This window comes from Ranitomeya imitator, chromosome 2 (assembly GCF_032444005.1).
Source record: "Ranitomeya imitator isolate aRanImi1 chromosome 2, aRanImi1.pri, whole genome shotgun sequence".
Classification (NCBI taxonomy): Eukaryota; Metazoa; Chordata; class Amphibia; order Anura; family Dendrobatidae; genus Ranitomeya; species Ranitomeya imitator.
Genome location: NC_091283.1, coordinates 218,788,728 through 218,816,695, shown reverse-complemented (window position 1 = coordinate 218,816,695; position 27,968 = coordinate 218,788,728). Strand labels below are relative to the sequence as shown.

The window sequence follows — 27,968 nt, the reverse complement described above, 5'->3', positions numbered from 1 at the left end:
GCGTCTGGAGGAGAGAAGGTTTTTCCACCAACATAGAAGAGGATTCTTTACTGTTAGGGCAGTGAGAATCTGGAATTGCTTGCCTGAGGAGGTGGTGATGGCGAACTCAGTCGAGGGGTTCAAGAGAGGCCTGGATGTCTTCCTGGAGCAGAACAATATTGTATCATACAATTAGGTTCTGTAGAAGGACGTAGATCTGGGGATTTATTATGATGAAATATAGGCTGAACTGGATGGACAAATGTCTTTTTTTCGGCCTTACTAACTATGTTACTATGTTACTATGTTACTATGAGAAATAAGATTCTTTGGTCTGATGAGATGATGATAAACCTTTTTGGTGATAATTCTAAGTGGCATGTGTGGAGAAAACCAGGCACTGCTCATCACCTGCCCAATACAATCCCCACAGTGAAGCATGATGGTGGCAGCATCATGCTATCGGGGTTTTCTTCAGCTGCAGGGACAGGACAACTGGTTGTCATTGAAGGAAACATGAATGAGGCCAAGCACAGAGATATCCTGGATGAAAACCTCTTCCAGATTGCTCTGGATCTCAGACTTGGCCGAAGGTTCACCTTCCAACAAGACAATGATCCTAAGCACACAGCTAAAATAACAAAGGAGTGGCTCCAGAACAACTCTGTGACCATTCCTGACTGGCCCAGCCAGAGCCCTGACCTAAACCCAATGGAGGATCTCTGGAGAGACCTGAAAATGGCGTCCACCAACGTTCACCATCCAACCTGACGGAACTGGAGAGGATCTGCAAGGAAGAATGGCCGAGGATCCCCAAATCCAGGGGTGAAAAACTTGTTGTATCATTCCCAAGAAGAATCATGGCTGTACTAGCTCAAAAGGTGCTTCTACTCAATACTGAGCAAAGGGTCTGAATACTTATGACCATGTGATATTTCAGTGTTTCCTTTTTAATAAATTTGCAAAAATTACTACATTTCTGTTCTTTTCAGTCAAGATGGGGTGCAGAATGTACATTAATGAGCAAAAATTGAACTTTTTTGAATTTACCAAATGGCTGCAATGAAACAAAGAGTGAAAAATGTAAAGGGGCCTGAATACTTTCTGTACCCACTGTATAGTTGTATCTATTTGACATTTATCCTGTATCGCCATCTTATGGCTAACTTTGTTATTACCACTGTTTTTATACAGGAAAGATATTTATCTTGGTACCGTGTTAGCCAGTGGATAGAAAAATATTTAGGATTGAGAGTCCTCATTGGTTGATACCTTTTAATGGCTAACTGAAAAGATGGTAACACTGTTTTTAATCATTAAAAAAAAATGTCATTTTTTATCCGTATATTTCCTGGTCATCTAAACCTCTTTCCGCCATATGATTTCTAAACATCATCATTGGTTAACTAAGACCCGTATGATCATCCAATGAGATAATACAATGCAAGTTTCAATTAATTGATAAGAAGAAAAATGAAATCCAGAATGAATTGTTTTTTTTTTCATAATACAATGATTGAGTTTCCGTGTTTGCAGAAGGCAAGTTACCCTCGTGATAAACGACCAGTGTAGTTTCCAAAACAGAGCAACATATGTTTTTTTTTTAGCTGGGGCTAGATGGCAACACAACACCACATCGCTGTATACCGCTGCGATAATGCACAGTAATTCTAAGTGAATGGAGTTGGATTGTGACCCGTAAGGTCCTGCGACCGTGGCAGGCCATTTGCAAAAAGTTGGATTCTTTGTGACGGAATTGCCATTCACCGGCGTAATGCTGCAACATAGCAGAAGCGTGGAGGAAATATTGCCGCACAACTTGTGTCATGGCTAAAGATGCCATGTAACCCCAACCTTATATTATTCTGCCAATGATCTGTAAATCACCAAATTAGGTCACAAAGGTGTACGGTGCTCTCTTACTCCTTAAAGGGGTTGTTCACTACTTAGAGAACTTTTTGGGGTTGGGACCCCATCTGAGCATTGTCTTATCCGGGAGTGCCATATTCCTGCTGACTCATATATTCACCTCGCTCACGTGCGCCATTCTAGCGATGTCAGTGTCAGACCTCCCGGTGATCACGTGACATTTTTATGCTACGTGAGCCCTGCAGCCAATCAGAGGCTGGTGTTGGGCTGCAGTTCTAACACTTCTTTCAGACGTCTGCGGTTTGTCGGAAGGAGGTGTGAAGGACTGCTGATTGGATGCAGGACTCATGTGTTAGAACATTGTCTTGTGAGCCCTGGAAGACCCAATTCCAACATCACTGGAATGACGCTGGTATGGGAAGTGTCTACTATTTTTATATTACACCGGGGAATATAATATTAAGAAAGGTTTATTTTGAGTAGTACACAACGCCTTCAAGCTTTGGATAGTAGAAAGTTGACTCAAACCATTGAGAAGCCAATTAAAATAAAAGTAATAGTAAAAGTATTGAAGTAGGAAACCACAAATGAAATCAAAGTCAATAATAATACATCATTTCCCTTGTGATATTTTAACCTACTTGGTATCGAGATGGAAAATCCAAAACGCTTTGCGGTCTGAAAGTGTCCTCCTGGTGTCCCCTCCGCGTGTATGTGAGCTGACTGATTCAATGCCGTCAGCACAGAAATAATTAGTTCTACCTTGATGGAAACCTATGAAGTGCCCAGACTTACTACGGTATCTTCCACAAAGGGAAGGACATGATCTAGGGTGTGCTAGAACTCTAACCTTTCCTGGGCGACAAGTACAACCGAGATATAGAAGTTTACAAGTGGCACCAAACCAAGTAACACAACATCATGAAATTACAGGGTTTTGTTCACTTTATCTTTATTGTACCAGATGTACTGGGGACATGATTTTGCGGCACTTACTATTATATAAGTTCCACAGATTCTTTTCTTCTCTCTTGTTGGCGCCGCCTTCCTCAGAGAAGGCCCATTCTCAAATGTGCAGTAGACGAGGAGCTCGTGACCACAGATGTCCATTATCCACCAGTCTCCTCCAATTGCTTTCCCATGTGCTGTGTTTTTCGATTGGAGGAGACTGATGGTCAGGTCTGGTCACCTGCTCCCCCATCAGCGGCAATTGTATGGACAGATCTGTGCAGTCTACAAGGAAGGAATAGACCTTGCAATACTGATGGTCAGGTCTGGTCACCTGCTCCTCCATCAGCAGCCATTGTATGGACAGATCTGTGCAGTCTACGAGGAAGGAGTAGACCTTGTAATACTGATGGTCAGGTCTGGTCACCTGCTCCTCCATCAGTGGACATTGTATGGACAGATCTGTGCAGTCTACAAGGAAGGAATAGACCTTGTAATACTGATGGTCAGGTCTGGTCACCTGCTCCTTCAGCAGCGGCCATTGTATGGACAGATCTGTGCAGTCTACAAGGAAGAAGTAGACCTTGTAATAATGATGGTCAGGTCTGGTCACCCGCTCCTCCTTCAGCTGCCATTGTATGGACAGATCTGTGCAGTCTACGAGGAAGGAGTAGACCTTGTAATAGTGATGGTTAGGTCTGGTCACCCGCTCCTCCATCAGCAGCCATTGTATGGACAGATCTATGCAGTCTACGAGGAAGGAGTAGACCTTGTAACATAGTAACATAGTAACATAGTTAGTAAGGCCGAAAAAAGACATTTGTCCATCCAGTTCAGCCTATAAAATATATGTATTAATGATGATGGTCAGGTTTGGTCACCTGCTCCCCCATCAGCGGCCATTGTATGGACAGATCTATGTAGTCTACGAGGAAGGAGTAGACCTTGTAATAATGATGGTCAGGTCTGGTCACCCGCTCCTCCATCAGCGGCCATTGTATGGGCAGATCTGTGCAGTCTACGAGGAAGGAGTAGACCTTGTAATAGTGATGGTCAGGTCTGGTCACCTGCTCCTCCATCAGCGGCCATTGTATGGACAGATCTGTGCAGTCTACGAGGAAGGAGTAGATCTTGTAATAATGGTCAGGTCTGGTCACCCGCTCCTCCATCAGCGGCCATTGTATGGACAGATCTGTGCAGTCTACAAGGAAGGAGTAGACCTTGTAATAATGATGGTCAGGTCTGGTCACCCGCTCCTCCATCAGCGGCCATTGTATGGACAGATCTTTGCAGTCTACGAGGAAGGAGTAGACCTTGTAATAGTGATGGTCAGGTCTGGTCACCTGCTCCTCCATCAGCGGCCATTGTATGGACAGATCTGTGCAGTCTACAAGGAAGGAGTAGACCCTTTAATAGTGATGGTCAGGTCTGGTCACCCGCTCCTCCATCAGCGGCCATTGTATGGACAGATCTATGCAGTCTACGAAGAAGGAGTAGACCTTGTAATAGTGATGGACAGGTCTGGTCACCTGCTCCTCCATCAGCGGCCATTGTATGGACAGATCTGTGCAGTCTACGAAGAAGGAGTAGACCTTGTAATAGTGATGGACAGGTCTGGTCACCTGCTCCTCCATCAGCGGCCATTGTATGGACAGATCTGTGCAGTCTACGAGGAAGGAGTAGACCTTGTAGTAGTGAAGGTCAGGTCTGGTCACCTGCTCCTCCATCAGCGGCCATTGTATGGACAGATCTGTTCAGTCTACGAGGAAGGAGTAGACCTTGCAATACTGATGGTCAGGTTTGGTCTCCTGCTCCTTCAGCAGCGGCCATTGTATGGACAGATCTGTGCAGTCTACAAGGAAGAAGTAGACCTTGTAATACTGATGACAGGTCTGGTCACCTGCTCCTCCAGCAGTGGCCATTGTATGGACAGATCTGTGCAGTCTACAAGGAAGGAGTAGACTTTCTAATACTGATGGTCAGGTCTGGTCTCCTGCTCCTCCAGCAGTGGCCATTGTATGGACAGATCTGTGCAGTCTACAAGGAAGGAGTAGACCTTGTAATACTGATGGTCAGGTCTGGTCACCTGCTCCTTCAGCAGCGGCCATTGTATGGACAGATCCGTGCAGTCTACAAGGAAGGAGTAGACCTTGTAATACTGATGGTCAGGTCGGGTCACCTGCTCCTTCAGCAGCGGCCATTGTATGGACAGATCTGTGCAGTCTACGAGGAAGGAGTAAACCTTGTAATACTGATGACAGGTCTGGTCACCTACTCCTCCATCAGTGGCCATTGTATGGACAGATCTGTGCAGTCTACGAGGAAGGAGTAGACTTTGTAATAGTGGTGGTCAGGTTTGGTCACCTGCTCCTTCAGCAGCGGCCATTGTATGGACAGATCTTTGCAGTCTACGAGGAAGGAGTAGACCTTGTAATACTGATGGTCAGGTCTGGTCACCACCTCCTCCATCATCGACCATTGTATGGACAGATCTTTGCAGTCTACGAGGAAGGAGTGGACCTTGCAATACTGATGGTCAGGTCTGGTCACCTGCTCCTTCAGCAGCGGCCATTGTATGGACAGATCTGTGCAGTCTACAAGGAAGGAGTAGACCTTGTAATACTGATGACAGGTCTGGTCACCTGCTCCTCCAGCAGTGGCCATTGTATGGACAGATCTGTGCGGTCTACAAGGAAGGAGTAGACCTTGTAATACTGATGGTCGGGTCTGGTCACCTGCTCCTCCAGCAGTGGCCATTGTATGGACAGATCTGTGCAGTCTACAAGGAAGGAGTAGACCTTGTAATACTGATGGTCAGGTCTGGTCACCTGCTCCTTCAGCAGCGGCTATTGTATGGACAGATCCGTGCAGTCTACGAGGAAGGAGTAGACCTTGTATTACTGATGGTCAGGTCTGGTCACGTGCTCCTTCAGCAGCGGCCATTGTATGGACAGATCTGTGCAGTCTACGAGGAAGGAGTAGACCTTGTAATACTGATGACAGGTCTGGTCACCTGCTCCTCCATCAGTGGCCATTGTATGGACAGATCTGTGCAGTCTACGAGGAAGGAGTAGACCTTGTAATACTGATGACAGGTCTGGTCACCCACTCCTCCATCCGTGGCCATTGTATGGACAGATCTGTGCAGTCTACGAGGAAGGAGTAGACCTTATAATAGTGATGGTCAGGTTTGGTCACCTGCTCCTTCAGCAGCGGCCATTGTATGGACAGATCCGTGCAGTCTACAAGGAAGGAGTAGACCTTCTAATACTGATGGTCAGGTCTGGTCACCTGCTCCTTCAGCAGCGGCCATTGTATGGACAGATCTGTGCAGTCTATGAGGAAGGAGTAGACCTTGTAATACTGATGACAGGTCTGGTCACCCACTCCTCCATCAGTGGCCATTGTATGGACAGATCTGTGCAGTCTACGAGGAAGGAGTAGACCTTGTAATAGTGATGGTCAGGTTTGGTCACCTGCTCCTTCAGCAGCAGCCATTGTATGTACAGATCTGTGCAGTCTATGAGGAAGGAGTAGACCTTGTAATAATGATGGTCAGGTCTGGTCACCTGCTCCTCCATCAGTGGCCATTGTATGGACAGATCTGTGCAGTCTACGAGGAAGGAGTAGACCTTGTAATAGTGATGGTCAGGTTTGGTCACCTGCTCCTTCAGCAGCGGCCATTGTATGGACAGATCTGTGCAGTCTACGAGGAAGGGGTAGACTTTGCAATACTGATGACAGGTCTGGTCACCTGCTCCTCCATCAGCGGCTATTGTATGGACAGATCTGTTCAGTCTACGAGGAAGGAGTAGACCTTGTAATACTGATGGTCAGGTCTGGTCACCTGCTCCTCCATCAGCGGCCATTGTATGGAAAGATCTATGCAGTCTACAAGGAAGGAATAGCCCTTGTAATACTTCTAGTTAGTGCCATAATATCATGTTTCCTGCACATTTGTTAAGAAAAGGTTAAAGTGGCCTACTGGTAGCACCATGCTGGATCCCTGCTCTGACAGGCAGGGTCTCCGGCGTGTCTCTTCACTCGCTGATGCTGCAGACAGTTCTTCCCTTCCCCATGCTCTGCATGCTTCCAGCGGGTTCTCTAGCCATGTCCTTAGAGCATGCGCGGGTGCGCTCCTGCCCTCTTAAAGGGTCAGTGCGAGCACTTGCTATTTCCTCCTCAGCCAATGGCTGTGGGACATTATATATATACATATTGCTTCCTCCCCACTGGGGAGGTGCCTTAGCAACCTTCCTGTTTACAGTCTTTGTTGTGCAAGGTCGCATACCAGTGCAGATCCTGTTTGCTGCATGCTAGTGCAAATCCTGCTTGCTGCACACTGATGCAAATCCTGCCTGCTGCAGTCTGGTGTAATTCCTGCCTGCTGCATTCTAATGCAAATCCTGCCTGCTGCACTCTAGTGCAATTCCTGCCTGCTGCACTCTAGTGCAATTCCTGCCTGCTGCACTCTAGTGCAAATCCTGCTTGCTGCACACTGATGCAAATCCTGCCTGCTGCAGTCTGGTGTAATTCCTGCCTGCTGCATTCTAATGGAAATCCTGCCTGCTGCACTCTAGTGCAATTCCTGCCTGCTGCACTCTAGTGCAATTCCTGCCTGCTGCACTCTAGTGCAATTCCTGCCTGCTGCACCTTAGTGCAATTCCTGCCTGCTGCACTCTGATGCAAATCCTGCCTGCTGCATTCTAGTGCAATTCCTGCCTGCTGCACTCTAGTGCAATTCCTGCCTGCTGCACTCTAGTGCAATTCCTGCCTGCTGCACTCTAGTGCAATTCCTGCCTGCTGCACTTTAGTGCAATTCCTGCCTGCTGCACTCTGATGCAAATCCTGCCTGCTGCACTCTAGTGCAGTTCCTGCCTGCTGCACTCTAGTGTAATTCCTTCCTGCTGCACTTTAGTGCAATTCCTGCCTGCTGCACTCTGATGCAAATCCTGCCTGCTGCACTCTAGTGCAGTTCCTGCCTGCTGCACTCTGATGCAGACCCTGTCTGCTGCACTCTAACACAAACTCTGTCTGCTGTACTCTGACACAAACTGCTGCTCTCGGATACGAACTTGGTCAGCTGCACTCTGATGCAAGATCTGCCTGCTGCTCCATCCAGTCTGTCCTCTGGGTCCAGCTTCTGTGTGACCATTGGTCTGTCCTGGAGTGGTACCTGGCGTTCATCGGGAGCCAAGCCTAACCTCACCAATCAGAGGCTCTAGTGAACAGTCAGGTGATCTATTAGTCACGCCCTGCAGGCTCTCCACGGTCCGAGGCACAGTGGTTCCACAAACCACGTCCATGACACCTTCCCCGTTTACATGGTAGGACAAGATGGGCACATTATCTAAGGCACGGGAATAACATAGTTATGGAAAAATTGCAAATCATATTCTTCCACGTCCACTATCCATTACAGGTTTTGTCTTCTAGAACCCCTTTGCCAAAATGACTTATTATTGGAAAACATTTTGGGCCCGATTCTTCAAAGCTTTAAGAAGCCATCTAATTTAGGTGCAGCTGGTGGCTACCTGAAAGTTATGCCACTTTTGGCGTTCTCACTCCATTTTTCCCACCTTTGGGAGAGGGGAGAAACTACAAAATAATGACGGGTGCTTTTGCCACACCACAAATGTTACTGCAGCCGGGACGGGAGTAGGATTTGTGGCAGGGGGCACACAGAGGTCCGCAGTGTCTGACCCCAGCTCATCTCCTCACCATGACCGCTGGGAACAACCCAACTGCCATGAATTCCTTTACACCTTTATGGGGACAAACAGGTGAATTCTTTAAGATGTTTGATCACTTCCCAGAGATTTCCTGTCAACCAGGGCAGCAGGCGGGTAGAAGCCACCAGGGCCTGTCCGACTAGTCTACAGCGCTGCTTGGTCCCCACCAACTATTAAAGTGTGTTTTCTGTCATATGCCATGAGTTCATACAGCCAGTGCCGGATACATGCAGCCCGTGGACCGGCCATGTATCAGTTGTCAGGTGCCATTTAAAGAGAATATATCAGTAGGTTTTTGCTACATGATGTGAGAGCAGCATAATGTAGAGACAGCGACCCTGAATCCAATGTTGTGTCACTTAGTTTATTGGGTGCAGCAGTTCTGAGATCTTGAATCTTAGATCTAGCAATGCATCACAGCTGAGAAAGCTGACCCAGCCCACATCACTGCTGACCCCGCTCTTTGTATATATTGTCTATTGAGAGGAAGCTGCTTATCACAGGAAGGGGCGGAGTCAGACGTGCAAAAGTGTGCACCAGCCAGCCTAAGCAAGGATAATGTCCTGGTGATAAAACCTCACTGTAAATAAACAACAGCACACAGCCTGATAAGTAACATGTCTTTGAATTCTGTGTTTTAACCCCTACCTCATGCTGTGCTCATATTACATAGCAAAAACTTACTGACAGATTCCCTTTAAGGAACAAATGTGACATGGTGTAAATAAACCAGCAAAAAAGACGCTGCAAAATCCAAATAATGCTTTTTGTCTTCTGAGACCTGCTCAGTAATTTACAACCACATACAAGTTATTGTCACAAAATGTAAGATAAAGGAAGGTTTTCCTATATTTCTTACAAAAAAGGTTGAAAATTTGAAAGTTTGAACGAAAAAAATTTGGTTGAAAAAAATGTAATTCTTAATTTTCACAGCTCAACTAGATGGGTATTTCCTGAAGGAACTACAGATAGTGCTTTGGAATGGTGCCCAGGCTGCCCCTGCATGAGTTTTACACTTGGATGCCCCTCAGGACTGATTTGGGGATGGGGTCACTCGAGGTCTGATTTGGGGGGTGGGGTCACTCGGGGTCAGATTTGGGGGGCGGGGTCATTCGAGGTCCGATTTGGGGGCGGGGTCACTTTGGGTCCGATTTGGTGGGCGGGGCACCTCAAGGACCGATTTGGTGGGTGAGGTCACTCTGGGTCCGATTTGGTGGGCGGGGTCACTCTGGGTCTGAATTGGTGGGCGGGGCACCTCAGGGACCGTTTTGGTGGGCGGGGTCACTCTGGGTCTGAATTGGTGGGCGGGGCACCTCACGGACCGATTTGGTGTGCGGGGTAACTCTGGGTCCGATTTGGTGTGTGGGGTCACTCTGGGTCCGATTTGGTGGGCGGGGTAACTCTTGGTCCGATTTGGTGGGCGGGGCACCTCAGGGACCGATTTGGTGGGAGGGGTCACTCTGGGTCCGATTTGGTGGGCGGGGTCACTCTGGGTCCGATTTGGTGGGCAGGGTCACTCTGGGTCCGAATTGGTGGGCGGGGTCACTCTGGGTCTGATTTGGTGGGCGGGGCCACTCTGGGTCTGATTTGGTGGGCGGGGCACCTCTGGGACCGAATTGGTGGGTGGGGATCACTCTGTGTCCGATTTGGTGGGCGGGGTCACTCTGGGTCCGATTTGGTGGGCGGGGCACCTCAGGGACCGATTTGGTGGGCAGGGATCACTCTGTGTCCGATTTGGTGGGCGGGGTCACTCTGGGTCCGATTTGGTGGGTGGGGCACCTCAGGGACCGATTTGGTGGGCGGGGCACCTCAGGGACCGATTTGGTGGGCGGGGTCACTCTGGGTCTGATTTGGTGGGCGGGGTCACTCTAGGTTCGATTTGATGGGCGGGGCCACTCTGGGTCCGATTTGGTGGGCGGGGCCACTTGGGGTCCGATTTGGTGGGCGGGGCCACTCGGGGTCTGATTTGGTGGGCGGGGCCACTCGGGGTCCGATTTGGTGGGCTGGGCACCTCAGGGTTCGATTTGGTGAAAGGGGCCACTCTGGGTCCGATTTGGTGCACGGGGCCACTTGGGGTCCGATTTGGTGGGCGGGGCCGCTCGGGGACCGATTTGGTGGGCGGGGCCCCTCTGGGATTGATTTGGTGGGCGGGGCCACTCTGGGTCCGATTTGGTGGGCGGGGTCACTCTGGGTCTGAATTGGTGGGCGGGGCACCTCAGGGACCGATTTGGTGGGCGGGGTAACTCTGGGTCCGATTTGGTGTGTGGGGTCACTCTGGGTCCGATTTGGTGGACGGGGTAACTCTTGGTCCGATTTGGTGGGCGGGGCACCTCAGGGACCGATTTAGTGGGAGGGGTCACTCTGGGTCCGATTTGGTGGGCGGGGTCACTCTGGGTCCGAATTGGTGGGCGGGGTCACTCTGGGTCCGATTTGGTGGGTGGGGCCACTCTGGGTCCGATTTGGTGGGCGGGGCACCTCTGGGACCGAATTGGTGGGTGGGGATCACTCTGTGTCCGATTTGGTGGGCGGGGTCACTCTGGGTCCGATTTGGTGGGCGGGGCACCTCAGGGACCGATTTGGTGGGCGGGGATCACTCTGTGTCCGATTTGGTGGGCGGGGTCACTCTGGGCCCGATTTGGTGGGCGGGGCACCTCAGGGACCGATTTGGTGGGCGGGGCACCTCAGGGACCGATTTGGTGGGCGGGGTCACTCTGGGTCCGATTTGGTGGGCGGGGTCACTCTAGGTTCGATTTGATGGGCGGGGCCACTCTGGGTCCGATTTGGTGGGCGGGGCCACTCAGGGTCCGATTTGGTGGGCGGGGCCACTCTGGGTCCGATTTGGTGGGCGGGGCCACTCGGGGTCCGATTTGGTGGGCGGGGCCACTCGGGGTCCGATTTGATGGGCGGGGCCACTCTGGGACCGATTTGGTGGGCGGGTCACTTTAAGAGCTGATAGAAGAGAGATTAAGCTAGATTTGCATTTGTGCTGTGCTGTTTCTTTCACTTTAAGAGCTGATATTATCTGGCAAAACCTGTGTCCTGGTGGGGTCATGTAGAGTTCGTAGGCGTTGGCATAGTAACTGGGTCTGACTTCGCATATCAATGAGCTAATCAGCCAGGTGGCAGTTGGCAGTTATTTTGAAATTGCCTCAGAAATCAGCCATTATAACCTATGGGAAAATTTCCCTATTGAAATACATTGAGACAAAATTTTCAAACGCAAATTGCGCCAAAACTACGCTGGGGATGCTGGCTTCGAAATGACACCTCACTGGAGTCTGTGCGTGCAGCGGTTCGGGCCGCATTAATTGCGGACTGAATAATAATAATAATAATAAGAAGAAGTTGACTACGATGGAATAACAATATAGTGCTTTGTGCCAAAGCACTATAATAAATTCCCCAAAATAGCTGTTGGGTCACTCTGCCCTCTGCAGCCCTAGAAACATTCAACGGGGTTCATTTGCAGGTGTTTATATGGTATCTAAAAAAAACATCCTAAAAACGGAGGCCCTAAAATACTCCTGGTGCTCCTTTAATAAAGGATATTTCTGAAAATTATTAAATACGATTATTAAATATTTAACATTTTACTTCCACTTTGCTCTAAACTCTTACCAAATGTTTTAACTATTTTTTTTAACGAGTCAATTTATTAAAGTCCTTAAAAGCCACTTCAGAACTAAATTTGTCTCCAGATAGCATTTCGGACATTTTCTTGAAATTTGGAAAAATTGCTGCGAAACTAATAAGTTCAATAAGGTCCTAAAACGTAAAATATAAATAAAAGGAAAGATAACACGAAGACGCCAGACAGGTGAGTATTAACTGATCTCTGTGACTTACAAATTCTAATCTTATATATATATATATTTTTTTTAATAATGTTTAATATTTTTAATTCTATTTCATTTTTTTTAGATTTGTTTGACCAAAACTTATCACTAGAGTTGAGCGACCTTGACCTTTTTAGAGTCGAGCCGGGTTTCGCGAAACCCGACTATCTCAAAAGTCGGGTCGAGTGAAATCGGCCGATTATGACGTAAAGTCGGGATTGACCGAAACACGAAACCCAATGCAAGTCAATGGGGCAGCATAGTCGGCAGTGAGTGGGGGCCAGGAAAACACCTAGAGTGCCCATTTTAATGTCAAAACCATCCATTCTTCTTAATGAAGCTTGTCAAGCGTAATTTACCTTATAATAATTGGAAGGCATTTGAAATTGGGGGTCATTTGGCTAAAGTTGTGGTGGGTAGGGCTGGTTCAAGTAATTAGTTGGCCCAGGAAATCTGGACCACGTCACGGCAGTGGAGCAGGGAGAGGTAAGTATTTCAACTTTGCAAGTGCTGTGAACCTGAGCAAGCAGGGGGGGCCCACTCGTTGGCATTGGCACTGGCACAGGGCCCCTCAAAGTACAGCGGTGTGTTTGCACGGCGGGGGCGCCTCCCACCGGCAGCAACACTTTTGCGTACCATGAGAGGCCCTGTGCCAGTGACGTCGCCAACTAGTATTCCTCCCCCCACCTGATGAAGGAACCTGCACTTTCATCTGCACCTTCCTGTTTGTCCCCGTGTAAGGTGGTATGGTATGCGGGAAGGGGGACCTGACTTTCAGCAGGGTCACAATCTTGCAGTGTAGCGTGCACGGGAAATGTTGCGTTATGGGTCAATGTACCAGCAGACTCATCTATCACTGGCTGGGCAATGGGCAGGATGAGGAGGAAACACAGATATAGGCCCAAAGAATAAAGTGGGCTAAATGCAGTTCAAAATTGGTAACACAGGACTAATCAGGGGGCATTGCAGTGGAGGACAACTGGAATGAGAGGCTGACACAGAGAGTAGGCCCAAATCAGTAAGTAGTCGAAATGCAGTTCAAAATTGGCAACAGTAGTAAACAGGCGGCACAGCTTTGTTCAGTGGAGGAGAACAGCAAGGAGTGGCAGACACCGATAGTAGGCCCCAACCCAACTAGTAGGCCAAATGCAGTCTAACATTAACAACTACTTAACGAGCGCCTGAAAACGGAATTTCAGGACAGGAAACCAGGAGAACAGCAAGGAGCGGCAGACACCGATAGTAGGCCCCAAACCAACTAGTACGCCAAATGCAGTTGTTCCGTTTAACCACAATTTAATGAGAGCCTGAAGATAGAAGTTCAGGAAAGGTAACCTGGAGAACACCTTGGAGTGGAACACACCATCTCTCTACACCCCATACCCAATTTGTAGGTCTAATGCAGCGTAGTTTCCAACAACTACTAAACGAGAGCATGATGATCGAAGCATTGGCGAGGAAACCTGGGGAACACCTTGGAGTGGAACACACCATCTCTCTACACCCGATACCCAATTTGTAGGCCTAATGCAGCGTAGTTTCCAACAACTACTAAAGGAGAGCATGATGATCGAAGCATTGGCGAGGAAACCTGGGGAACACCTTGGAGTGGAACACACCATCTCTCTACAGTGGAACACACCATCTCTCTACACCCCATACCCAATTTGTAGGCCTAATGCAGCGTAGTTTCCAACAACTACTAAACGAGAGCCGGAAGATCGAAGCAATGGAGAGGAAACCTGGGGAACACCTTGGAGTGTAACACACCATCTCTCTACACCCCATACCCAATTTGTAGGCCTAATGCAGCGTAGTTTCCAACAACTACTAAACGAGAGCCGGAAGATCGATGCAATGGAGAGGAAACCTGGGGAACACCTTGGAGTGTAACACACCATCTCTCTACACCCCATACCCAATTTGTAGGCCTAATGCAGCGTAGTTTCCAACAACTACTAAACGAGAGCCGGAAGATCGAAGCAATGGAGAGGAAACCTGGGGAACACCTTGGAGTGTAACACACCATCTCTCTACACCCCATACCCAATTTGTAGGCCTAATGCAGCGTAGTTTCCAACAACTACTAAACGAGAGCCGGAAGATCGAAGCAATGGAGAGGAAACCTGGGGAACACCTTGGAGTGTAACACACCATCTCTCTACACCCCATACCCAATTTGTAGGCCTAATGCAGCGTAGTTTCCAACAACTACTAAACGAGAGCATGATGATCGAAGCATTGGCGAGGAAACCTGGGGAACACCTTGGAGTGGAACACACCATCTCTCTACAGTGGAACACACCATCTCTCTACACCCCATACCCAATTTGTAGGCCTAATGCAGCGTAGTTTCCAACAACTACTAAACGAGAGCCAGAAGATCGAAGCTCAGGAAAGGCAACCTGGAGAACACCTTGGAGTGGAACACACCATCTCTCTACACCCCATACCCAATTTGTAGGCCTAATGCAGCGTAGTTTCCAACAACTACTAAACGAGAGCCGGAAGATCGAAGCAATGGAGAGGAAACCTGGGGAACACCTTGGAGTGTAACACACCATCTCTCTACACCCCATACCCAATTTGTAGGCCTAATGCAGCGTAGTTTCCAACAACTACTAAACGAGAGCCGGAAGATCGAAGCAATGGAGAGGAAACCTGGGGAACACCTTGGAGTGTAACACACCATCTCTCTACACCCCATACCCAATTTGTAGGCCTAATGCAGCGTAGTTTCCAACAACTACTAAACGAGAGCCGGAAGATCGAAGCAATGGAGAGGAAACCTGGGGAACACCTTGGAGTGTAACACACCATCTCTCTACACCCCATACCCAATTTGTAGGCCTAATGCAGCGTAGTTTCCAACAACTACTAAACGAGAGCCGGAAGATCGAAGCAATGGAGAGGAAACCTGGGGAACACCTTGGAGTGTAACACACCATCTCTCTACACACAATACCCAATTTGTAGGCCTAATGCAGCGTAGTTTCCAACAACTACTAAACGAGAGCCGGAAGATCGAAGCTCAGGAAAGGCAACCTGGGGAACACCTTGGAGTGTAACAAACCCTCTCTCTACACCACGGAAGGGCTGATTCTTAGGAAGGAAGGCTGTCGGAAAGAAGCAGGGCGCGTCCGAGGGTGATTATATTCTTATTAGGTATATACTCACCCTCGGACGCGCCCTGCTTCTTTATTTGTAATGAATGTTTATTTGCAATGTGGTTTTGACTTACTCTATTTTTTTGGTAAATAATGATTTTATTATTTTCATTGTTTTGCATCTTCTTGGCAATAATATAAAGAAGACGCGACAGGACAACACTTGGTGGATGCCATATCTGTGTTTAAAATTGAAAAAACCTTTCAGTTAACTACTTGCAGGAGAAAGTTATTGTAGCTGGTGGCCATTTTTAGTACTGTACCAGATTTTTGTTGTATGTGTTTGTTTTTAATGTTAAAATGTCTGCATTTGATATCTCTCCAGTATTTTCTTTTTTATAAGCAAAATACTTATTTTTATATTTTCTGATGTTGGTTCCAGGGGTACACGGGCAGCAGTGGTGTGGTCAGTGGAGGCCTAGTGGAAGGAGTGACCGCAGACAGGCATCGAAGGCCTAAAATAATAACACATGGCTGTAGGCAATTTTAAATTGGTTCCAGGGGTACACGGGCAGCAGTGGTGTGGTCAGTGGAAGCCTAGTGGAAGGAGTGACCGCAGACAGGCATCGAAGGCCTAAAATAATAACACATGGCTGTAGGCAATTTTAAATTAGTTCCAGGGGTACACGGGCAGCAGTGGGGTGGTCAGTGGAGGCCTAGTGGAAGGAGTCACCGCAGACAGGCATCGAAGGCCTAAAATAATAACACATGGCTGTAGGCAATTTTAAATTGGTTCCAGGGGTACACGGGCAGCAGTGGTGTGGTCAGTGGAGGCCTAGTGGAAGGAGTCACTGCAGACAGGCATCGAAGGCCTAAAATAATAACACATGGCTGTAGGCAATTTTAAATTGGTTCCAGGGGTACACGGGCAGCAGTGGTGTGGTCAGTGGAGGCCTAGTGGAAGGAGTGACCGCAGACAGGCATCGAAGGCCTAAAATAATAACACATGGCTGTAGGCAATTTTAAATTGGTTCCAGGGGTACACGGGCAGCAGTGGTGTGGTCAGTGGAGGCCTAGTGGAAGGAGTGACCGCAGACAGGCATCGAAGGCCTAAAATAATAACACATGGCTGTAGGCAATTTTAAATTGGTTCCAGGGGTACACGGGCAGCAGTGGTGTGGTCAGTGGAGGCCTAGTGGAAGGAGTGACCGCAGACAGGCATCGAAGGCCTAAAATAATAACACATGGCTGTAGGCAATTTTAAATTGGTTCCAGGGGTACACGGGCAGCAGTGGTGTGGTCAGTGGAGGCCTAGTGGAAGGAGTGACCGCAGACAGGCATCGAAGGCCTAAAATAATAACACATGGCTGTAGGCAATTTTAAATTGGTTCCAGGGGTACACGGGCAGCAGTGGTGTGGTCAGTGGAGGCCTAGTGGAAGGAGTCACCGCAGACAGGCATCGAAGGCCTAAAATAATAACACATGGCTGTAGGCAATTTTAAATTGGTTACAGGGGTACACGGGCAGCAGTGGTGTGGTCAGTGGAGGCCTAGTGGAAGGAGTGACCGCAGACAGGCATCGAAGGCCTAAAATAATAACACATGGCTGTAGGCAATTTTAAATTGGTTCCAGGGGTACACGGGCAGCAGTGGTGTGGTCAGTGGAGGCCTAGTGGAAGGAGTGACCGCAGACAGGCATCGAAGGCCTAAAATAATAACACATGGCTGTAGGCAATTTTAAATTGGTTCCAGGGGTACACGGGCAGCAGTGGTGTGGTCAGTGGAGGCCTAGTGGAAGGAGTGACCGCAGACAGGCATCGAAGGCCTAAAATAATAACACATGGCTGTAGGCAATTTTAAATTGGTTCCAGGGGTACACGGGCAGCAGTGGTGTGGTCAGTGGAGGCCTAGTGGAAGGAGTGACCGCAGACAGGCATCGAAGGCCTAAAATAATAACACATGGCTGTACACAATTTTAAATTGGTTCCAGGGGTACACGGGCAGCAGTGGTGTGGTCAGTGGAGGCCTAGTGGAAGGAGTGACCGCAGACAGGCATCGAAGGCCTAAAATAATAACACATGGCTGTAGGCAATTTTAAATTGGTTCCAGGGGTACACGGGCAGCAGTGGTGTGGTCAGTGGAGGCCTAGTGGAAGGAGTGACCGCAGACAGGCATCGAAGGCCTAAAATAATAACACATGGCTGTAGGCAATTTTAAATTGGTTCCAGGGGTACACGGGCAGCAGTGGTGTGGTCAGTGGAGGCCTAGTGGAAGGAGTGACCGCAGACAGGCATCGAAGGCCTAAAATAATAACACATGGCTGTAGGCAATTTTAAATTGGTTCCAGGGGTACACGGGCAGCAGTGGTGTGGTCAGTGGAGGCCTAGTGGAAGGAGTGACCGCAGACAGGCATCGAAGGCCTAAAATAATAACACATGGCTGTAGGCAATTTTAAATTGGTTCCAGGGGTACACGGGCAGCAGTGGTGTGGTCAGTGGAGGCCTAGTGGAAGGAGTGACCACAGACAGGCATCGAAGGCCTAACATAACAAAAATGTCAATACAATGGTATTGTCAGTGGCAGGCATTGAAGGATGTCAGCGCATAGACTAAACATTGGTGGAGCTGTGAGATAATTTTGCAAGTGGTAGAGCACTGTTTGAGCTGGGGTGGGGGGAAACTGTCTTGTGGCCGGCGGTACAGGCCCAGGGCCCCTCATATTACAACGGTGTGTCTGACGTTGGGTGCGCACCACCACCGCCAGAGACACTTTATTGTACTAGGAGGGACCCAGTGGCAGTGCCGTCGACCAAAAGCGGGCTCAGCCACCTCATCAGACAAACTGCACTCTCACGGGTGCTGTCGCCAAGTGTCGATACCACGGCCCCGTGTGGGGAGTTTGGCCATTTAGTGAGGTGTAAACATGTCGTATGCTGGACAATCAGGTGCAGAAAATTACGAGATTGGAAAAGGCATTCAGAATAGTCCACAGGCAAGACCTTTTCATAGGAAAGCTAGGTGTCAGCCGGGCAAGGTGGGGCAAAAGATTTCGAAATCCAGTTGTGGTTCATTTTAATGAAGGTTAGATCATCTACATTTTGGGTAGCCAGACGAGTCCTTTTTTCTGTTAGTATTGAACCTGCAGCACTGAATACTCTTTCTGATAGGTCACTAGCTGCCGGGCAAGCAAGCTCCTGCAATGCATATTCTGCCAATTCTGGCCAGGTGTCTAATTTTGATGCCCAGTAATCAAATGGGAATGACGGTTGAGGGAGAACATCGATAAGGGATGAAAAATAGTTTGTAACCATACTGGACAAATGTTGTCTCCTGTCACTTTGAATTGATGCTGCAGTACCTGTCCTGTCTGCGGTCATAGCAAAATCACTCCACAACCTGGTCAGAAAACCCCTCTGGCCAACGCCACTTCTGATTTCTGCCCCTCTAACTCCTCTGGTCTGCTGGCCCCTGCAGCTCGTGTGAGAACGATCACGGGCGCTGTGTGCAGGGAATGCCAGAAGCAAACGGTCAACAAGAGTTGATTGTTTGGTTGCTAATATTAGTTCCAAGTTCTCATGTGGCATTATATTTTGCAATTTGCCTTTATAGCGAGGATCAAGGAGGCAGGCCAACCAGTAATCGTCATCATTCATCATTTTAGTTATGCGTGTGTCCCTTTTGAGGATACGTAAGGCATAATCCGCCATGTGGGCCAAAGTTCCAGTTCTCAAATCTGCGGTTGTGCTTGGTTGAGGGGCAGTTTCAGGCAAATCCACGTCACTTGTGTCCCTCAAAAAACCAGAACCCGGCCTTGCCGCGCCACCAATTTCCAGTGGCCCCGGAAAAGCTTCCTCATTAAAAATATAATCATCCCCATCATCCTCCTCGTCCTCCTCCTCCTCTTCGCCTGCTACCTCGTCCTGTACACTGCCCTGGCCAGACAATGGCTGACTGTCATCAAGGCTTTCCTCTTCCTCAGCTGCAGACGCCTGATCCTTTATGTGCGTCAAACTTTGCATCAGCAGACGCATTAGGGGGATGCTCATGCTTATTATGGCGTTGTCTGCACTAACCAGCCGTGTGCATTCCTCAAAACACTGAAGGACTTGACACATGTCTTGAATCTTCGACCACTGCACACCTGACAACTCCATGTCTGCCATCCTACTGCCTGCCCCTGTATGTGTATCCTCCCACAAAAACATAACAGCCCGCCTCTGTTCACACAGTCTCTGAAGCATGTGCAGTGTTGAGTTCCACCTTGTTGCAACGTCTATGATTAGGCGATGCTGGGGAAGGTTCAAAGAACGCTGATAGGTCTGCATACGGCTGGAGTGTACGGGCGAACGGCGGATATGTGAGCAAAGTCCACGCACTTTGAGGAGCAGGTCGGATAACCCCGGATAACTTTTCAGGAAGCACTGCACCACCAGGTTTAAGGTGTGAGCCAGGCAAGGAATGTGTTTCAGTTGGGAAAGGGAGATGGCAGCCATGAAATTCCTTCCGTTATCACTCACTACCTTGCCTGCCTCAAGATCTACAGTGCCCAGCCACGACTGCGTTTCTTTCTGCAAGAACTTGGACAGAACTTCCGCGGTGTGTCTGTTGTCGCCCAAACACTTCATAGCCAATACAGCCTGCTGACGTTTGCCAGTAGCTGCCCCATAATGGGAGACCTGGTGTGCAACAGTGGCAACTGCGGATGGAGTGGTTGTGCGACTGCGGTCTGTGGACGAGCTCTCTCTTCTGCAGGAGGACGAAGAGGAGGAGGAGCGGGTGCGAACGGCTACAGCCAATTGTTTCCTAGACCGTGGGCTAGGCAGAACTGTCCCAAACTTGCTGTCCCCTGTGGACCCTGCATCCACCACATTTACCCAGTGTGCCGTGATGGACACGTAACGTCCCTGGCCATGCCTACTGGTCCATGCATCTGTTGTCAGGTGCACCGTTGTGCTCACAGATTGCCTGAGTGCATGGACGATGCGCTCTTTAACATGCTGGTGGAGGGCTGGGATGGCTTTTCTGGAAAAAAAGTGTCGACTGGGTAGCTCGTAGCGTGGTACAGCGTAGTCCATCAGGGCTTTGAAAGCTTCGCTTTCAACTAACCGGTAGGGCATCATCTCTAACGAGATTAGTCTAGCTATGTGTGCGTTCAAACCCTGTGTACGCGGATGTGAGGCTAAGTACTTCCTTTTTCTAACCATAGTCTCATGTAGGGTGAGCTGGACTGGAGAGCTGGAGATCGTGGAACTAGCGGGGGTGCCGGTGGACATGGCAGACTGAGAGACGGTGGGAGATGGTATTGTTGCCACCGGTGCCCTAGATGCAGTGTTTCCTACTACGAAACTGGTGATTCCCTGACCCTGACTGCTTTGGCCTGGCAAAGAAACCTGCACAGATACTGCAGGTGGTGCAGAAAATGGTGGCCCTACACTGCCGGAAGGGATGTTGCGTTGCTGACTAGCTTCATTGGCCGAGGGTGCTACAACCTTAAGGGACGTTTGGTAGTTAGTCCAGGCTTGCAAATGCATGGTGGTTAAATGTCTATGCATGCAACTTGTATTGAGACTTTTCAGATTCTGTCCTCTGCTTAAGGTAGTTGAACATTTTTGACAGATGACTTTGCGCTGATCAATTGGATGTTGTTTAAAAAAATGCCAGACTGCACTCTTTCTAGCATCGGATACCTTTTCAGGCATTGCAGACTGAGCTTTAACCGGATGGCCACGCTGTCCTCCAACAGGTTTTGGCTTTGCCACGCGTTTTGGGCAAGATACGGGCCCGGCAGATGGAACCTGTTGCGATGTTGATGCCTGCTGCGGCCCCTCCTCCTCCGCTTCAGAACTGCTGCCGCCTGCACCCTGTTCCCCCAATGGCTGCCAATCGGGGTCAAGAACTGGGTCATCTATTACCTCTTCTTGTAGCTCGTGTGCAACTTCGTCTGTGTCACCGTGTCGGTCGGTGGTATAGCGTTAGTGATGGGGCAACATAGTCTCATCAGGGTCTGATTCTTGATCAGCACCCTGCGAGGGCAATGTTGTGGTCTGAGTCAAAGGACCAGCATAGTAGTCTTGCTGTGGCTGTGCATCAGTGCACTCCATGTCAGATTCAACTTGTAATGGGCATGGACTGTTAACTGCTTCACTTTCTAAGCCAGGGACGGTATGTGTAAAGAGCTCCATGGAGTAACCCGTTGTGTCGCCTGCTGCATTCTTCTCTGTTGTTGTTTTTGCTGAAGAGGACAAGGAAGCGACTTGTCCCTGACCGTGAACATCCACTAACGACGCGCTGCTTTGACATTTACCAGTTTCACGAGAGGAGGCAAAAGAGCTAGAGGCTGAGTCAGCAAGATAAGCCAAAACTTGCTCTTGCTGCTCCGGCTTTAAAAGCGGTTTTCCTGCTCCCAGAAAAGGGAGCGTTCGAGGCCTTGTGTAGCCAGACGACGAACCTGGCTCCACAGCTCCAGACTTAGGTGCAATATTTTTTTTCCCACGACCAGCTGATGCTCAACCACTACCACTACCCTCATTACCAGCTGACAATGAACGCCCCCGGCCACGACCTCTTCCACCATACTTCCTCATTGTTTTAAAAACGTAAACAAACTAACGGTATTTGTTGCTGTCACACAAATTACACGGTGAGCTATAACTTCAGTATGATTTAGCTACCCCTTTACAGGTGAGTGAGACCACAACGAAAATCAGGCACAATGTTACACACTCTGTTGTTGGTGGCAACAAATGAGAGAGATGCCACACACGCAGGACTGTCACTGAAGCACAAATGTAAATATTAATCTCCCACTGATTTGATTTTTTTTTTTTTTAAGGGAGACTTTAGGAAAAAAAAATAATAGAATAAAATGATTTTTTCAGGAAGAATTTAGAAACCAAATAAAATAAAATGATTTTTTCAGGGAGAATTTAGAAAACAAATAAAACAAAAAAAGGCTTTCTATGGCCCACTGAGTGAGAGATGACGCACACAGGAGTCAGGAGTGGCACACAAGCCCAGAGGCCAATATTTATCTCCCACTGATTGATGTAGTGATTTTTTCAGGTAGATTTTGGAACCCAAATCAAGCTAAAAAAAATAATAGGCTTTCTATGGCCCACAATTGGAGAGAGAGAGAGAGATGGCACACCCAGGAGTCAAGACTGGCACACAAGCAGAAAGGGCAATATTAATCTCCCACTGATTTTTTTTTTTTTTTTTTTTTTCAGGGAGACTTTAGGAAAAAAAAAAATAGAATAATATGATTTTTTGAGGAAGAATTTAGAAACCAAATAAAATAAAATGATTTTTTCAGGGAGAATTTAGAAAACAAATAAAACAAAAAAAGGCTTTCTATGGCCCACTGAGTGAGAGATGACGCACACAGGAGTCAGGAGTGGCACACAAGCCCAGAGGCCAATATTTATCTCCCACTGATTGATGTAGTGATTTTTTCAGGTAGATTTTGGAACCCAAATCAAGCTAAAAAAAATAATAGGCTTTCTATGGCCCACAATTGGAGAGAGAGAGAGAGATGGCACACCCAGGAGTCAAGACTGGCACACAAGCAGAAAGGGCAATATTAATCTCCCACTGATTTGTTTTTTTTTGTTTTTTTTTCAGGGAGACTTTAGGAAAAAAAAAATAGAATAAAATGATTTTTTCAGGAAGAATTTAGAAACCAAATAAAATAAAATGATTTTTTCAGGGAGAATTTAGAAAACAAATAAAACAAAAAAAGGCTTTCTATGGCCCACTGAGTGAGAGATGACGCACACAGGAGTCAGGAGTGGCACACAAGCCCAGAGGCCAATATTTATCTCCCACTGATTGATGTAGTGATTTTTTCAGGTAGATTTTGGAACCCAAATCAAGCTAAAAAAATAATAGGCTTTCTATGGCCCACAATTGGAGAGAGAGAGAGAGATGGCACACCCAGGAGTCAAGACTGGCACACAAGCAGAATGGGCAATATTAATCTCCCACTGATTTGTTTTTTTTTGTTTTTTTTTTCAGGGAGACTTTAGGAAAAAAAAAAATAGAATAAAATGATTTTTTCAGGAAGAATTTAGAAACCAAAGAAAATAAAATGATTTTTTCAGGGAGAATTTAGAAAACAAATAAAACAAAAAAAGGCTTTCTATGGCCCACTGAGTGAGAGATGACGCACACAGGAGTCAGGAGTGGCACACAAGCCCAGAGGCCAATATTTATCTCCCACTGATTGATGTAGTGATTTTTTCAGGTAGATTTTGGAACCCAAATCAAGCTAAAAAAAATAATAGGCTTTCTATGGCCCACAATTGGAGAGAGAGAGAGAGAGATGGCACACCCAGGAGTCAAGACTGGCACACAAGCAGAAAGGGCAATATTAATCTCCCACTGATTTGTTTTTTTTTTTTTTTTTCAGGGAGACTTTAGGGAAAAAAAAATAGAATAAAATGATTTTTTCAGGAAGAATTTAGAAACCAAATAAAATAAAATGATTTTTTCAGGGAGAATTTAGAAAACAAATAAAACAAAAAAAGGCTTTCTATGGCCCACTGAGTGAGAGATGACGCACACAGGAGTCAGGAGTGGCACACAAGCCCAGAGGCCAATATTTATCTCCCACTGATTGATGTAGTGATTTTTTCAGGTAGATTTTGGAACCCAAATCAAGCTAAAAAAATAATAGGCTTTCTATGGCCCACAATTGGAGAGAGAGAGAGAGATGGCACACCCAGGAGTCAAGACTGGCACACAAGCAGAAAGGGCAATATTAATCTCCCACTGATTTGTTTTTTGTTTTGTTTTTTTTCAGGGAGACTTTAGGAAAAAAAAAAATAGAATAAAATGATTTTTTCAGGAAGAATTTAGAAACCAAAGAAAATAAAATGATTTTTTCAGGGAGAATTTAGAAAACAAATAAAACAAAAAAAGGCTTTCTATGGCCCACTGAGTGAGAGATGACGCACACAGGAGTCAAGAGTGGCACACAAGCCCAGAGGCCAATATTTATCTCCCACTTTTTTTTTTTTGTTCCAGGGAAAATTTATAAACCCAATAAAAAAAATAATAAATAGGCTTTCTATGGCCCACTATCTGAGAGACAGAGAGAGATGGCACGCTTAGGACTGGCACACAAGCCCAAAGGCCAATATTAATCTCCCTTTTTTTTTAAGGGAGAATTTATAAAACCAAAAAAAAATAAATAAATAGGCTTTCTATGGCCCACTATTTGTGAGAGAGATGGCACGCTCAGGACTGGCACACAAGCCCAGAGGCCAATATTAATCTCCCACTTTTTTTTTTTTTTTCCAGGGAAAATTTATAAACCCATTAAAAAAAATAAAAATAAATAGGCTTTCTATGGCCCACTATCTGAGAGAGAGAGATGGCACGCTTAGGACTGGCACACAAGCCCAAAGGCCAATATTAATCTCCCTTTTTTTTTAAGGGAGAATTTATAAAACCAAAAAAAAATAAATAAATAGGCTTTCTATGGCCCACTATTTGTGAGAGAGATGGCACGCTCAGGACTGGCACACAAGCCCAGAGGCCAATATTAATCTCCCACTTTTTTTTTTTTTTTCCAGGGAAAATTTATAAACCCATTAAAAAAAAATAAAAATAAATAGGCTTTCTATGGCCCACTATCTGAGAGAGAGAGATGGCACGCTTAGGACTGGCACACAAGCCCAAAGGCCAATATTAATCTCCCACTGATTGATTTATTGATTTTTTCAGGTAGAATTTAGAACCCAAATAAAGCAAAAAAAAAAAAAAAAAATGGGCTTTCTATGGCCCACTGAGTGAGTGATGATGCACACAGGAGTCAGGAGTGGCACACAAGCCCTGAGGCCAATATTTTTCTCCCACTGATTGATGTAGTGATTTTTTCAGGTAGATTTTAGAACCAAAATCAAGCAAAAAAATAAATAGGCTTTCTATGGCCGACTGAGTGAGAGATGACACACTCAGGGATGGCACTCTAGCAGAAATGTCAATCTTAATCTCCCACAAAAAAAAAAAAAAACAGGGAGTGTCCTTCAATTACTATCTCCCTGCAGTAATCTCAGCCAGGTATGGCAGGCAGCAATAAGGAGTGGACTGATGCACAAATTAAATAAAAAGTGTGTACAAACCAAAAAGATAGCTGTGCAGAAAGGAAGGAACAAGAGGATTTGTGCTTTGAAAAAAGCAGTTGGTTTGCACAGCGGCGTACACACAGCAATGCAGCTATCAGGGAGCCTTCTAGGGCAGCCCAATGAGCTACAGCGCTGAGGGGAAAAAAAAAAAAAATGTAGCTTCCACTGTCCCTGCACACCGAAGGTGGTGTTGGGCAGTGGAAATCGCTACAGCACAAGCGGTTTGGTGGTTAATGGACCCTGCCTAACGCTATCCCTGCTTCTGACGAAGCGGCAGCAACCTCTCCCTAAGCTCAGATCAGCAGCAGTAACATGGCGGTCGGCGGGAACGCCCCTTTATAGCCCCTGTGACGCCGCAGACAGCAAGCCAATCACTGCAATGCCCTTCTCTAAGATGGTGGGGACCAGGACCTATGTCATCACGCTGCCCACACTCTGCGTTTACCTTCATTGGCTGAGAAATGGCGCTTTTCGCGTCATTGAAACGCGACTTTGGCGCGAAAGTCGCGTACCGCATGGCCGACCCCGCACAGGGGTCGGATCGGGTTTCATGAAACCCGACTTTGCCAAAAGTCGGCGACTTTTGAAAATGAACGACCCGTTTCGCTCAACCCTACTTATCACCATCATTAAATACAGGGGACACATTACAGTTAGAAAGGTCATAATAGTTGTCCATCCATCCATATGAAGCATGAAGAGGTGGCCGGATCTGTAGCACAACGTACCTTGTCCTCGCTGTTCCCGCACAGATCTGTTGAAGTCGTTTTTTGTCTGTTCTGTTTCACAGTCGTGTCGTGTTCCTCTTTTCTGCTCATATTCCGTCTTTACCTCTCTTTCAATATGGCTTTTTTTTTTTTTTAAACAAATGTTGTTATTTCTGTGGCTTCGTCCTTCTACCTCCTGGTGGTCGGACTATTTGTATGGATCGTTCCCCTCTTGTGCTGTTTTGTCCCTTTAGTCCGCCTCTGTCACATGTCGTGGTGACTTCTCTCAGTGTTCGTAGCAGGAAGTCCTGTGTGGAAATTAGTGACACCAGAGCTCAGCTGAGACTTGTTTCGTCACTTGGGAAATTACCACTACGCATCAAACTGTGGGAAGAAAATCAACATTTGTCATTTTCACTTGCCTGAAAACTTTTTTGAAAACTTTGTGACGTAGTAGAAAAAGCCACTTGTGACATGGGAGATGGGACAAACGTTCTAGATTCCCAATCTGGGAACAGGGGTTCAGAATGCAGCTCCCTAACGCTCAAGTTTAAAATTAGAGCTTTTTACTGATTATAACCATCTAGTCTTGCATTTAATATATTTTTTATGTTCTATATGCACAATTGTGTGATTATGGATTCTTTACTGTTAGAGCAGTAAGATTACGGATTCTTTACTGTTAGAGCAGTGAGATTATGGATTCTTTACTGTTATAGCAGTGAGATTACAGATTATTTACTGTTAGAGCAGTGAGATTATGGATTATTTAATGTTAGAGCAGTGAGATTACAAATTCTTTACTGTTAGAGCAGTGAGATTACAGATTCTTTACTGTTAGAGCAGTGAGATTACGGATTCTTTACTGTTAGAGCAGTTAGATTATGGACACAAGGTTGCAGTCTCTTTACCTCTTTACTGAAGGCTTCAGGATCCTCAATCCAGAGTACGCTTAACAGGGCTCTCTGAGACCGGCCGGTCCGATGGGCACATCCAGAGTTTCCTTCGCAGATGTAAATCGTTGCCTACCACTAGCGCCTGTGTGTTGTAGTCCTACCCTGCTGAGCATTCGGAATAGTCCTCACAACTGCTGTTCTCTACAGCTCTCTCATTCTTTGGTTCCAGATGTTACTAGTTTCAACGTCCCCCAGGTATGTTATGGCTAGGACGCCACCCGTATGACGGGAAGGCTCGGAGCTCTTCCGGGACCCTAGAGACGCCCCTCTCCACGCGTTGCCCCCTATGTCTTCGTAGGTGTAGTAAGGTAGACAGCCAACCTATAATTAACTGTCCTTCGGAGTTTGAAGTAAGGCCTAGAGTCAGTTACGCCCGCGGTGTTCCGGCCACCGGCTACACGCCTCAGTAAGATGTTGCCTCTGTCTCTCGGCACGACTCCTACTGGCTCTCCTTTGTGCTTGATCTCGTTTACACTGTTCCACAATATCCTTCCCTTCGTGTCTCTCTCCTGGATACCGCCGCGGGGTGTGCAGGCGCGGTTCCGTTACATTCTGTTCGCTAGGCACCTGCCAGGTTCCCACGCCTGACAGGGACCCCTGTTGTAAATTCTGCTCTTGGGCTCCCTCCGGTGGTTATGAGTGGTAGTGCTGTGGTAGTTGGATCGCAGCATTTATCAGGTGTATCTATTTTTTGCAATTTGGGCTGGGC

The 27,968-nt window shown here is 47.3% G+C and overlaps 1 protein-coding gene across 2 annotated transcripts in view; it reads right to left on the bottom strand.

The window, feature by feature from the left end:
- Nucleotides 1–26,615, bottom strand: part of LOC138662718 (TNFAIP3-interacting protein 3-like) — a 60,610-nt gene extending 33,995 nt beyond the window's left edge. The window contains exon 1 of one of the 2 annotated variants that reach the window (XM_069748607.1): nt 26,325–26,615. In XM_069748607.1, coding sequence (XP_069604708.1) covers nt 26,325–26,414 — 90 coding nt within the window. In that variant the 5' untranslated portion in view covers nt 26,415–26,615. The remainder of the gene's footprint in view (nt 1–26,324) is intronic. The other variant, XM_069748609.1, reaches the window with a different exon arrangement.
- Between the last annotated feature and the right edge of the window lie 1,353 nt (nt 26,616–27,968).